This window comes from Pristis pectinata, chromosome 4 (genome assembly GCF_009764475.1).
Source record: "Pristis pectinata isolate sPriPec2 chromosome 4, sPriPec2.1.pri, whole genome shotgun sequence".
Lineage (NCBI taxonomy): Eukaryota > Metazoa > Chordata > Chondrichthyes > Rhinopristiformes > Pristidae > Pristis > Pristis pectinata.
In genome coordinates, this window is record NC_067408.1 from 104,270,683 (window position 1) to 104,283,769 (window position 13,087).

The 13,087-nt window shown below is 43.9% G+C and overlaps 1 protein-coding gene across 4 annotated transcripts in view; it reads right to left on the minus strand.

Annotated features, from left to right (window-relative positions):
- Positions 1-2,415: 2,415 nt before the first annotated feature.
- LOC127569057 (interferon-induced GTP-binding protein Mx3-like) overlaps positions 2,416-13,087 on the minus strand; it is a 42,549-nt gene continuing 31,877 nt past the window's right edge. For all 4 annotated transcript variants that reach the window (XM_052013342.1, XM_052013343.1, XM_052013344.1 and 1 more), the window contains exons 12-13: positions 9,419-9,637; positions 2,416-7,342 (exon numbers count right to left, since the gene is read on the minus strand). In XM_052013342.1, the coding sequence (XP_051869302.1) occupies positions 7,103-7,342; positions 9,419-9,637 (459 nt within the window). In that variant the 3' untranslated portion in view covers positions 2,416-7,102. The remainder of the gene's footprint in view (positions 7,343-9,418; positions 9,638-13,087) is intronic.

The window sequence follows — 13,087 nt, forward strand, 5'->3', positions numbered from 1 at the left end:
TGCTGCTCATCTTACACTAAGTGGTAGTTACGGTAGCCATTTAACCTCCCAGCACATCATTGGGATGTGAGAGGAAACCAGGGCACTCAGGGGAAGGTCATATGGTCATGGGTATCACTTGCAAACTGCAGACAGATAGCACCCGGGGTCAGGATCAAACCCAGTTCCCGGAGCTGTGAGGCAGCAGCACCTCCTGCTGCACCACCGTGCCACCATGCTCCAAGGGCTAAAAAATCTAAAGTCCTATGAATACCTCTGTAGATCTGGGTGCAAATAACAACCCATAACAGCACCAGTTTTAAGTGTTTTGTGTCTACTCATACCAGCAAGACACTGTAAAATTTCTCATGGACCTGTACACTAAACACTGCTAAATGATCCTAATTGGTGATTTTTCTGAAAAGTCTTGGCTTCAAACTATGTTCCCTGATATATTGAGGAATGGTAACCTTTAGCGCAAGAATAAAAACTTCGGAGGCTTCGTGGGCTTTGCTTCGGAGGACTTCAGAGCAGATAAGTTTTTCTTTATCTTTTTTACAACGGTTTTACGTATAAGGCTTAGTTTTTAATAGGGTTGTAATTTATTAGGGTTAGTGTTTTTATAAGGTACTTTTATAAGGGTGTAAAAGTTTTAAGTGGTAGAGTGGGGGCTGGACTGCGCAGGCGCGGCATGGGCAGTTTAAAAAGCAAGTAGCCTATACAGCGGGCAGCGGAGTGAGAGGGAGTAGAGTGTTCTGGGCTTTGGCTCAAGGGGCTTAGGCATAAAGGGGCGAGGAAAGGTAGGCGACTTGAGTTACGAAGGAGTATGAGTGCGGTTTCTTGTACTCAGTGTCAGATGTGGGAGTTCCTGGAGTTTCCCTGCCTCCGGGAGGGCTACATCTGCGCCTGGTGTGTCAAGCTGCAGCTCCTGAGGGACCGTGTTAGGGAACTAGAGATGCAGCTCGATGACCTTCGTCTGGTCAGGGAGAATGAGGGGGTGATAGAGAGGGGTTATAGGTAGGTGGTCACGCCGGGAACGTCAGAATCAGGCAATTGGGTCACAGTCAGGAGGGGGAAGGGGAAGAGTCAGGTACTAGAGAGTACCCCTGTGGCTGTACCCCTTGACAATAAGTACTCCTGCTTGAGTACTGTTGAGGGAGACTGCTTACCTGCAGGAAGCAACAGTGGCAGTGTCTCTGGCACAGAGCCCGGCCCTGTGGCTCAGATGGGTAGGGAAGGAGTGAGGAGGGCACTAGTGATAGGGGACTCTATAGTTAGGTGGGCAGACAAGCGACTCTGTGGATGCAGGAAAGAAACTCGGAAGGTAGTTTGCCTCCCAGGTGCTAGGGTCCGGGATGTTTCGGATCATGTCCAAGATATCCTGAAGGGAGAGGGAAAACAGCTAGAGGTCATGGTACATATTGGTACCAACAACATAGGTAGGGAAAGGAATGAGGTCCTGAAAAGAGACTATAGAGAATTAGGAAGGAAGCTGAGAAGCAGGACCTCAAAGGTAGTAATTTCCGGATTACTGCCTGTGCTAAGTGACAGTGGGTATAGGAACAGAATGAGGAGGAGGTTAAATGCGTGGTTGAGGGATTGGAGTAAGGAGCAGGGATTCAGTTTTCTGGAACATTGGGGCCTCTTCTGGGGCAAGTATGACCTGTTCAAAGAGGACGGGTTGCACTTGAATCCCAGGGGGACCAACATATTGGCGGGGAGGTTTGCTAAGGCTACTGGAGAGAGTTTAAACTAGAATTGTTGGGGGGTGGGATCCGTACTGGAGAGACTGGGGAAGAGGTGTTTGGCTCTCAAATAGAGGAGGCTAGGAGTAAGTACCATAGGCAGATGATAGAGAAGGGACGTGTTCAGACAGGCTTGAGATGTGTCTATTTTAACGCAAGAAGTGTTGTGAACAAGGCGGATGAGCTTAGAGCTTGGATCGATACTTGGAGCTATGATGTGGTGGCCATTACAGAGACTTGGATGGCTCCGGGGCTGGAATGGTTGATTCAAGTGCCAGGTTTTAGATGTTTCAGGAAGGACGGGGAGGGAGGCAAGAGAGGTGGGGGAGTGGCACTGTTGATCAGAGATAGTGTCACGGCTGTGTAAAAGGTGGACGTTGTGGAGGGATTGTCTACGGATTCTCTGTGGGTGGAGGTTAGGAACAGGAAGGGGTTGATAACTGTGCTGGGTGTTTTTTATAGGCCGCCCAATAGTGACAGGGTTATTGAGGAGCAGATAGGGAAGCAGATCCTAGAAAGGTGTGAGAATAACAGAGTTGTTGTGATGGGGGATTTTAATTTCCCAAACATCGATTGGCATCTCCAGACAGTGAGGGGTTTAGGTGGGACGGAGTTTGTTAGGTGTGTTCAGGAACGGTTCTTTTTTTTTGTATAAAACATTTATTAGTTAAAAGCACTACAAAAGACTACAACTATCAAATGTATACACCTAATACAGAAAGGATCATCTAATCAACTACATAACTTCAGAGATTATTGTAATCTGACACCGCAAAAGCACACATATGTCGCTACGTCTGGTACCACAACACTCAATATTTCATATCAAAATCGTATTGGTATCGTCCATGACGCATGCTATCTCTTGAGGAGCCCACCGAGCGTGGAACTCAGCCAAGGTGCCCGTGGAGACCGCGTGCTCCCTCTCCAAAGACACCCGCGCGCACGGAAGCACGGAAGACGGGCAGGCAGGCAGACCGGCCAGGACCCTCGGCCACCCGCCGCCGCGTCCCATGGATGGCCAGCTTGGCCAGGCCCAGCAGAAGTCCCACCAGGAGATCTCCCGCACGCTCAGCCCCGCGCCGCATTGGGTGGCCGTATGCCAACATCATCGGGCTGAAGTGCAGCCAGAACTTAAGCAGCAGCCCCCTCAGATACGCAAAGAGGGGCTGCAGCCTCTCGCATTCTGTGTATGCGTGGTACACCATCTCCTCCCGGCCGCAGAAGTGACAGGCGGCCAGGAAGGGTTCTTGACACAGTATGTAGATAGACCTACAAGAGGAGAGGCTGTGCTTGATTTGATATTGGGTAATGAACCTGGTCAGGTGTCAGATCTCTCAGTGGGTGAACATTTTGGTGATAGTAATCATAATTCTATCTCCTTTACGTTAGCACTGGAGAGGGATTGGAACAGACAGGCTAGAAAGGTGTTTATTTGGAGTAAAGGGAATTATGAGGCTCTCAGGCAGGAAATTGGAGGATTAAATTGGGAACAAATGTTCTCTGGGAAAAGTACGGAAGATATGTGGCAAATATTCGATGAGACAGGGGAGTCATGATAGGATACAGGAACCATGGTGTATGAAGGCTATAATAAATCTAGTCAAAAGCATACAAAAGGTACAGAGAGCTAGGTAATGTTAGAGATCTGGAGGAGTACAAGGCTAAAAGGAAGGAACTTAAGAAAGAGATTAGGAGAGTCAGAAGGGGACATGAGAATGCCTTGGCGGGCAGGATTAAGGAAAACCCCAAGGCGTTCTACAAGTATGTGAAGAGTAAGAGGATGAGATGCGAAAGGATAGGGCCTATCAAGTGCAGCAGTGGGAAAGTGTGTATGGATCTGGAAGAAATAGCAGAGGTACGTAATGAATACTTTACGTCAGTATTCACCACAGAAAAAGATCTGGGGGATTGTAGTGGGGACTTGCAGCAGCCTGAAAAGCTTGAGCATGTAGATATTAGAAAAGAGGTCGTGCTGAAACTTTTGGAAAGCATCAAGTTAGATAAGTTGCCAGGACCGGAAGAGATGTACCCCAGGTTGCTGTGGGAGGCAAGGGAGGAGATTGCGGAGCCTCTGACGATGATCATTGTGTCGACCATGGAGACAGGAGAGGTTCCGGAAGATTGGAGGGCTGCGGATGTTCTCCCCTTATTCAAGACGGGGAGTAGGGATAGCCCAGGAAATTATAGACTGGTGAGTCTTACTTCAGTGGTTGGTAAGCTGATGGAGGAGAACCTGAGAGGCAGGATTTATGAACATTTGGAGAGGTATAATATGATTAGGAATAGTCAGCATGGCTTTGTTAAGGGCAGGTCCTGCCTTACAAGCCTGATTGAATTTTTTGAGGATGTGACTAAGCACATCAATGAAGGGAGAGTAGTAGATGTAGTGTATATGGATTTCAGCAAGGCGTTTGATAAGGTACCCCATGCGAGGCTTATGGAGAAGGTGAGGAGACATGGAATCCAAGAGAACATCTGTTCCCAATTTAATCCTCCAGTTTCCTGCCTGTGAGCCTCATAGTTCCCTTTACTCCAAATAAACACCTTTCTAGGTTGAACTGGCTGGCCCACAGAAGGCAAAGAGTGGTTGTTGAAGGGTTGTATTCTGCGTGGAGGTCGGTGACCAGTGGTGTACCTCAGGGATCTGTACTGGGACCCTTACTCTTTGTGATTTTTATAAACGACCTGGATGAGGAAGTGGAGGGGTGGGTTAGTAAGTTTGCGGATGACATGAAGGTTGGGGGTGTTGTGGATAGTTTGGAGGGCTGTCAGAGGTTACGGAGGGACATAGATAGGATGCAGAGTTGGGCTGAGAAGTGGCAGATGCAGTTCAACCCAGATAAGTGTGAAGTGGTTCATTTTGGTAAGTCAAATATGTTGGCAGAATATAGTATTAATGGTAGGACTCTTGGGCAGTGTGGAGGATCAGAGGGATCTTGGGGTCCGAGTCCATAGGACGCTCAAAGCAGCTGTGCAGGTTGACTCTGTGGTTAAGAAGGCATATGGTGTATTGTCCTTCATCAATCAGGGAATTGAATTTAGGAGCCGTGAGGTATTGTTGCAGCTATATAGGTCCCTGGTCAGACCCCACTTGGAGTATTGTGCTCAATTCTGGTCTCCTTACTACAGGAAAGATGTGGAAGCCATAGAGAGGGTGCAGAGGAGGTTTACAAGGATGCTGCCTGGAATGCGGAGCATGCCTTATGAAAACAGGTTGAGGGAGCTCAACCTTTTCTCCTTGGAGAGACAGAGGATGAGGGGGGGCCTGATAGAGGTGTATAAGATGATGAGAGGTATTGATAGGGTAGATAGTCAGAGGCTTTTCCCCAGGGCTGAATTGGTGGCCACAAGAGGACATAGGTTTAAGGTGCTGGGGAGTAGATATAGAGGAGATGTCAAGGGTAAGTTTTTTTACTCAGAGTGGTGAGTATTCTAATCTCAATCAAGATTTTTGATTGCTGTCTATTCTACGACTGGTGAAAGAGCAATTTTAAATCCCTGAGTAGTCACTTAAAAGCTATTTGTAGCCATTTCCCAGTGATATTGCTGTGGGGTAACCAGTTCTTATTTTTTTACGCAACATATGGTTGGAATCTGAAATGCTTTGCTTGCTGGTCGGGGAAGTAGGGTCTATTGTGACCCTGAGGAGGAAATTGGATAAACATATAGAACATAAAACATAGAACTTGCCCCTTTCAGCCGACGATGTTGTGCCTAACTAATTAAGCTATTGATGCCTAATTAAATTAATCTCTTCATCCTGCACATGGACAATATCCCTCCATTCTCTGCATAGTCATGCACCCATCTAAGAGCGTCTTAAATGCCTCCATTGTACCTGCCCCACTACCACCCCTGGCAGCACATTCCAGGCACCCACCACTCTCTGTGCAAAAAACTTGCCCCTCACATCTCCTTTGAACTTTCCCCCTCTCACCTTAAATGCATGCCCTCTAGTATTAGACATTTCGACCCTAGGAAAAGAGATACTGGCTGTCCATCTATGCATCTCATAATTTTAGAAAGGAAAACTATATATACAGAGGAAAACTTGTAAGGCCACAGAGAAAGAGCTGGTGAGCGGAGCTAGAGAGTTGCTTCAGTAGAGAGCTGGCTCAAACAGGATGGCAGAATGGCCCCAACTGTGCGTTGTAACTACATGTTTCCATGTAAAAGAAAATCATATTTGAAAGCTTTTAATGCATGCCTATTGGTGATTTAAAAAAAAGATATACTTTAGGAATTAGTGGAAATCTGCAATTCTGATTATTTCTGATCTGAAACCATGTTTCATGAACAGATCCAGGGTTCTTGCACAATTATTGTCAGACAAATGCAAAAGCTCACCAAAACTCTGGTTGTGCTGGATGCAACTTGCATGCATAGTTCCCCCACTGTGTTTGCACTGGGTCAATTGATCTCAGACATATTAAGCAGAAAAATAACACTGAAGAACCCTGCTCATGTCAGCTCCAAGTACCACAAGAAGCATTGGAGTCAGCTCAATCTGCTCACATCACTTCTACAAAAACTCCACTTTCCACGTGATTGCTAAAAGGCCAGAATGTAGGCGCAGTGAACAATTCAGAAAGCTGACAGAATGTTACTTCTTACTGCAGGAGGAAGTGAGTACAAAAGCAGGAAGTAGTTATCTAGTGCATTGCAGAGATTGCATTAAGTATACAGTATTGCTTTTCTAATTGAAGGAAGAATGTTAATGCATCGAAAGCAGTTCAGAGTGGGTTTACAAGACTAGTACCTAAAATGGGCAGATTGTCCAACAAGTAAAGGTTTGTCAAGCAAGGCTTGTAAGTATCGGAGTTTAGAAGTGTAAGAGGGTCTTAATTAACACATATCAGATCCTGGGAAGTTTTAACAGGGTGAATGTCAGATAAGATCAGATCAGATATCTCTATTAGTTACATGTACATCATAACACACAGTGAAATGCATCTTTTGCATAGAGCGTTCTAGGGGCAGTCTGTCAACCTTTGTGAGAGAATTTAGAGTCAAGGTTCACCAAAGCATTGCCCATTAAGACAGAGGTGAGGTGAATTTGTTTTCTCTCAGGGTGCTGGAAGTAGTGCCTTTGGATATTGGTATTGGTACTGGTTTATGTGGATCGATGCTTGATGAGTGGGTTGAAGTTTATTGCAGGTAAATGGAAATGTGGAGTCAAGATTATAATCAGATCAGCCATGATCTTTTTAAATGACTACCCTTACACCTAGTCTTACACCTAATTTATATGTTTGCATGTTCTTCTCTTTGGAAGGATCTGTGACTGGCAGTGCTGAAATATCTTGCAGATTGATTGGAAATCAAAGATTTTAAAAAGAACTGGGTTGAGAAAAGACTCCTAAATTAAGCCTAAATTAAATTCTACTGTTTTCTTCACATATCAGAAGATTTCTTGCATTCGTCAAGCGCTGCAGAGTATCATTGAGATCTTTACGCTTCCTCGTTGTACTGTCATCCTCTTGCAGGAAATCTGAGTGACTTTCTTCTTTGAGAATGGTTTGGGTCATTTTCAGCTTGACTTCTTTTGAAAACTCTTGCAGAAGATGATACTTGGTCACCATGGGAATCATTTGAACCAATCGATCTATAACAATCTAAGTAAGTTTAAAAAATGATCAGCATGTGTTTCTAAGGAGAAAGAAAAGTGAGAAGCAGAAAGGAAGGAAGGAAGACAGGGTCAAAGAAAGAAAAGTTGAGGATTGAAAGGGAATTTTAAAAAAATGAAAAATAGAGGGAAAGAAAAATGAAGTAAGAAAGAAAAGAACAAACAGTGAGGGAGGTAGGGAGAGAGAAAGAACGAGGTAGGAAGTAAAGGGTAAAGAAAGAGAAAGGGAAAAGGAGAGTAGGCAAAATAAAAAAATAGAGAAAGAAAGACGGGAATAAAGGGAGAAAGAAGACAAATAGAAAGGAAGAGTGAAAGAAAGAAAGATATTGAAAGAATGGAAGAAACAGAAAGGAAAAGGTGGAAAGGGGGAGAGAAAGAGAGAATAGAAGAGAAGGGGAGGGAGAGAGAGACCAAGAGAGTGAGAGAGACAGTGAGAGAGACAGTGAGAGAGACAGAGAGAGAGACAGGGAGAGGGGGAGAGAAATGAGAGAGGGAGAGAGGGAGAGAAAGAGAGAGAGGGGGAGAGAAAGAGAGAGGGAGAGAGGGAGAGAAAGAGAGAGAGGGGGAGAGAAGGGGGGGAGAGGGAGACAGTGAGAGAGACAGAGAGAGAGAGAGACAGAGACAGAGACAGGGAGGGGGGAGAGAAATGAGAGAGGGAGAGAACGAGAGAGAGGGGGAGAGAAAGAGAGGGGGGGAGAGAGAGACAGTGAGAGAGACAGAGAGAGAGAGACAGAGAGAGAGAGACAGAGACAAGGAGGGGGGAGAGAAATGAGAGAGGGAGAGAGGGAGAGAAAGAGGGGGGGAGAGAGAGAGAGGGGGGGAGAGAGAGAGGGGGGGAGAGAGAGAGAGAGGGGGGAGAGAGAGAGAGACTTAGTTGAAATGTTATGTAAGGTCCAGATAAAGTAAGTAGGAAGGACCTACTTCCACAAGCAGAGGGTCAAAAAAACAGGAGCATAGATTAAGTCATGATAGGATTAAGGGAGAGATAGAAAACTTCTCTTTTGCATCCAATGGCGGTAGAGGCAAAAACATTCATCATACTTAAACAGTACTTAACAAGTCAGGACTCACAGGGCTGAAAGGTGGGGTTGGGTTTGGTCACTCTTATTTTAAGTGACACAGACACAATGGGCTGAATTTATTATGATTCCTGAAAGAGGGGGAGAGAAGGAAAGCAGAAGAGAACGAAAGAGAATAAGAATGGGGGAAAGGAGAGAGGAAAACAGAAAAGAAGGAGTGAAAAAAATAGTGGAAGAAAGAAATAGAGAGGGAGAGAAAGAAAGAGGATATAGATAGAAAGGAAAGGAAATATTTGCATTTATACGACGGTTTTCATGACCCACAGCCCTCCCAAAGTGCTTTACTGTCAATGACATGCAGTCACTATTGTTATGTGAGAATCACAGCACTCCATCTTCACACGGTAGTTAATTGGCACAAAACAAGATCCAACGACAAAAAAACATTTTAATGAGCAGCTGATCTATTTTAGTGAGATATAAACATTGGTTCGAACACCAGCACAAACACTCTTGTTCCTGATGCAGTGATCCACAGCCAGCACAGCTGCTGCCTGACTGTACCAGAGACCCAGGTTCAGTCCTGGTCACAGGTGGTGTATGTGTGGAGTTTGTATGTTCTCCCTATGACCGAGTGAGTTTCCTCTGGGTGCTCCCGTTTCCTCTCCCATCCCTAAGACGTGCAGGTCAACAGGTTAACTGGCCACTGCAAATTGCCCCTAGTGTGGATGAGTGGTAGAATCTGAGAGGAGCTGATAGGATGGAAGGAGAATGGGATGAATGTAGGATTAGTATAAATGTGTGGTTGATGATCCACATGGACTTGGTGGATGAAAGACCCTGTTTCCATGCTGCATCTCTCTATGACTCTGTGAATCGATGAAACTAGGCGACCTTTAATGTCTTGCTGAGGTTGCAGAATGGATTTCAGTTTAATAGCTCATCTGAAGGACAGCATCCCTGTCAATGTAGTGATCCCTCAGTGGTATCCACAACAGTTCAGAATATGTAACCATAAAGTGATAAACCAAATTTTAAATACCCACCTGGTAATAAGTCTGCAAGTGAGAAACCAATATAAGACTTAAATTGCCTGATACTGAATGGTTGGCATTCAGATTGTGCTGGGAGCTTGAATGAGTATTTGTCAGTTTGAAGCTATACATTGCGTCTGGTGCATATACCATGTCCTCCATTTTAAAATGCATCCTTAGCATCTGCTCTGCCCCTTGCTCCTGCATTTGACGGACAACGGCAATTATGTCCTGTGAAAAAGCACATAAGTGAAAATGTGCAGAGGTGTATTGTGGAAGTTTAGTTACCCTCCACGCCCTGCAGTAATCAGTCAAAATTAAAGTTCCTTTAATCACTAATTTACTTGATACAGAGTCCTCAGATGAATGAAACAAAAAAATCGCAATTCATGCAGTGATTATTGTACCTTACGCATAGCTGCATGTGATCTCATTAATACAATTCTGAGGTTACACATCGTAGATAAGTATTTTCTTAACCTAGGTGCAAACATTTGGCTGCTACTTCTTGAAAACCCCATAATGAGACTCCAACCCCGGTCAGTAATTGATTATTCAACTCACTTCTTTGATTAAATCGGTCAATCCCTCCAAAATTCACTTGACTTCAAGAGTAGCCATATTTCCCCTGTATTTATGAACTTATTATCTCTCCCTGCATTTCTGCAGAGATTAATTCATTTAGGAACCACCTGTGGCTCATTTATCTCTTGTACATCTTGTTAATATTCCATAGTCTGTCCCTCTGGAGCCAACAGGGGGTTAATTAAGTCTTACATATCTCTAACTGTGTGTCCTTGCGTGAAGCACTGCTGCTAATTGCCATGAGCTACAACTCTGTGACTTTGTAATCTTCAAGCAAGCATTCTGATTCAATTACAGAGGCCAGTATAATTACATCAGATATATGGTGTGGAAGCAGGCCTTTCATCGCAACCAGTCCATGCTAGCATTTATGCATCACTTGAGCTTTTTCCCATATTTTCTTTATAGATCAGTGCACCCTTCATATTTCTACCTCCCTCATATGCTAAGCCAAACCTCCCTTAAATGTAGCTATGCTATTTACTTCAATCACTCTCCGCAGTAGCAAGTTCCATGTTCCCACCAAGATGTTTCTTCTGAGTTCCCTGTTCCCTGGAAAGAAAGCTAAGGGATACCTCATCCCCGATCATCCTACAACCCTAGCAACCACCTTGTTCCTAAGAGTTTAATGGATAGTTAGTCTCCTATGCCAGGTTAAAAAGGAAACTTTGTGTAAAACACAGCAGAGACAGGAAGTAACAAAATGTAATGGAAGGTATTTTCATATCTTTTATAATTTGTTAACAAAGCAGTGCAATGTTGACAATTTTAAGCACCAGGAACACAACCAACAAAACCATTGTACGGATCATGTACACAGAAATAACCAGGTTACAAAATGGCTAACCATTTACCGTTTATGTGACTAAATAGTCCTAATCACACTTACCCTGTTCCTATATCTCTTTATCCTTTTGCCCAATGTCTTACACTGACATGGTCTCTGCCTCAACCACTAACACTGGAAATGAATGCAAGAACCTTGAAACATTCTCTGTGAAGAAATTTGTTGGTGTTTTGTTCCAACCTACCACACTTCGTCCTGTGCCTAAAGACCTTCATTTTTGACTTTTCAATGTGTGTGGCCCAATCTACTCATCAGTCTAAAATCCTTCTTATCAGCCCTTAATCAACATCATTGTAATGAGAAAAGATGCATACTTTTGAGGCTGTTATCATATTTGCATTTCCTCTATAACAACCTAGTGAATCTGTATTCTATTATCACCAAAGCATCAGCATCTATCTGTAGTGGGGGTCCCATTAATGCACATAGCTTTCTAACCAAGATCTCATTAAAGTTTTATGGAGGCACAATATCTTACGCCTTCAGATTACAATTCATCCACCAGAACTTTATTTTGACCTTGAATGCAAACTCTAGACACTTGCCAGAGTTTGGGTTGTACCTCTGCATTTATGGCTCCTTCATTGTTGAAGTGTGGAACCAAATGAGCAAAGGGTGAGTAACACTGGTGGCTAATAATCTTTACACTAGTTTTATTGCCAGCAACTGAAAATTAACTTCTGTGAACCATGGCTCAGTCCTCAACAGATTAATGTGGACAATTCAAGGCACCAGGAATGATGCTGAAAGAAGAGAAACAAAGGACTGCAGATGCTAGAACCTAGATGAAAAACACGATGCTAAAACATTAGAAAGGACACAAATGGCCTTTCTCATTACTACCATCAGGGAGGAGGTACAGGAGCCTGAAGGCCCACACTCAATGATTTAGGAACAGCTTCTTCCCCTCTGCCGTCAGATTTCTGAATGGTCCATGAACCCATGAACACTACCTTGTTATTCCTTTTTTACTGCACTATTTAATTATTTTTGTAATTTATAGATTTTATGTCTTTGCACTGTACTGCTGCCGCAAAACAACAAATGTCACATCATGTGTCAGTGATAATAAATATGATTCTGATTCTGAAATGTTTACCAGGATGTTATCAGGAATGAAGGACTTCAGCAGTGAGAAGAGTTTAGGAAAAAAGGATTCTTTGCTTTGGAGGTGATCAAATAGAAGTTTTCAAGATGATAGAGAAATTTTTTTCTTCAAAAGTTGGTTCAATAAACAGGAATCATGGATTTAAATCCATCGGCAAAAGATCTAATGGGAGAACGAGAATTGTTTTCAAGCTGACTTGTCATGATCTAGATTGCTTCCTTGTTGGTTGGTGACAGCTAATTCCATGAATCATTTCAGTAGTGATTTGGAACGTAGATTGAGGAGGAATTCAGAGGTGAGACGAAGCTGTTGGTCATCCTATTGAGTACAGACTAAGAATAGCTATTCAGAATTCTAGAACTGGGGTCCCACTCAACACTAGCATCAAACTTATATGAATGACTAATACCTTGGAATCACAAATACAATTTCTAAGTTTGCAGATGACATAAAATGGGTTGTTGATCCTCAATGCCAAGGGGGATTGTGACAACTTCACAGAAAACATTAATAGTCTTGAAGAATGGGTTCATAATTGGCAAATTAATTTCCAAATGAGGATGGTGTGAGTGTGGAACGAGTTGCCAGTGGAAGTGGTAGATGCAGGTTCAATTGTAACATTAAGAGAGGTTTGGATAGGTACTTGGATGGGGGGGGGGGGGGGGGGTGGTTTGGAGGAATATGGTCCAGGTGCAGGTAGATGGGACTAGGCAGAAGATTGGGCTGGCATGGACTAGATGGGCGAAGGGCCTGTTTCTGTGCTGTAGTACTCTATGACTCTCTAAAAGCAAGGATGTACTGCTGAGGCTTTATAAGGCATTGATCAGACCACCCATGGAATATTGTGAACAATTTTTGAGCCTCGTATCTATGAAAGGCTGTGCTGGGCCTGCAGCGGGTCCAGAGGAGGTTCACAAGAATGATTCCCAGAATCAAAGGCTTAACATATGAAGAGAATTTGATGTCTCTGGGCCTGTACTAGATGGAGTTCAGAAGGATGAGGGGGGATCTCATTGAAACCTACCGGATACTGAAAGGCCTGGATAGAGTGGACGTGGAGAGGATGTTTCCATTAGTAGGAGAATCTAGGATCCGAGAGCCAGCCTCAGAATAAAGGGACGTCCCTCTAAACTTAGAGGAA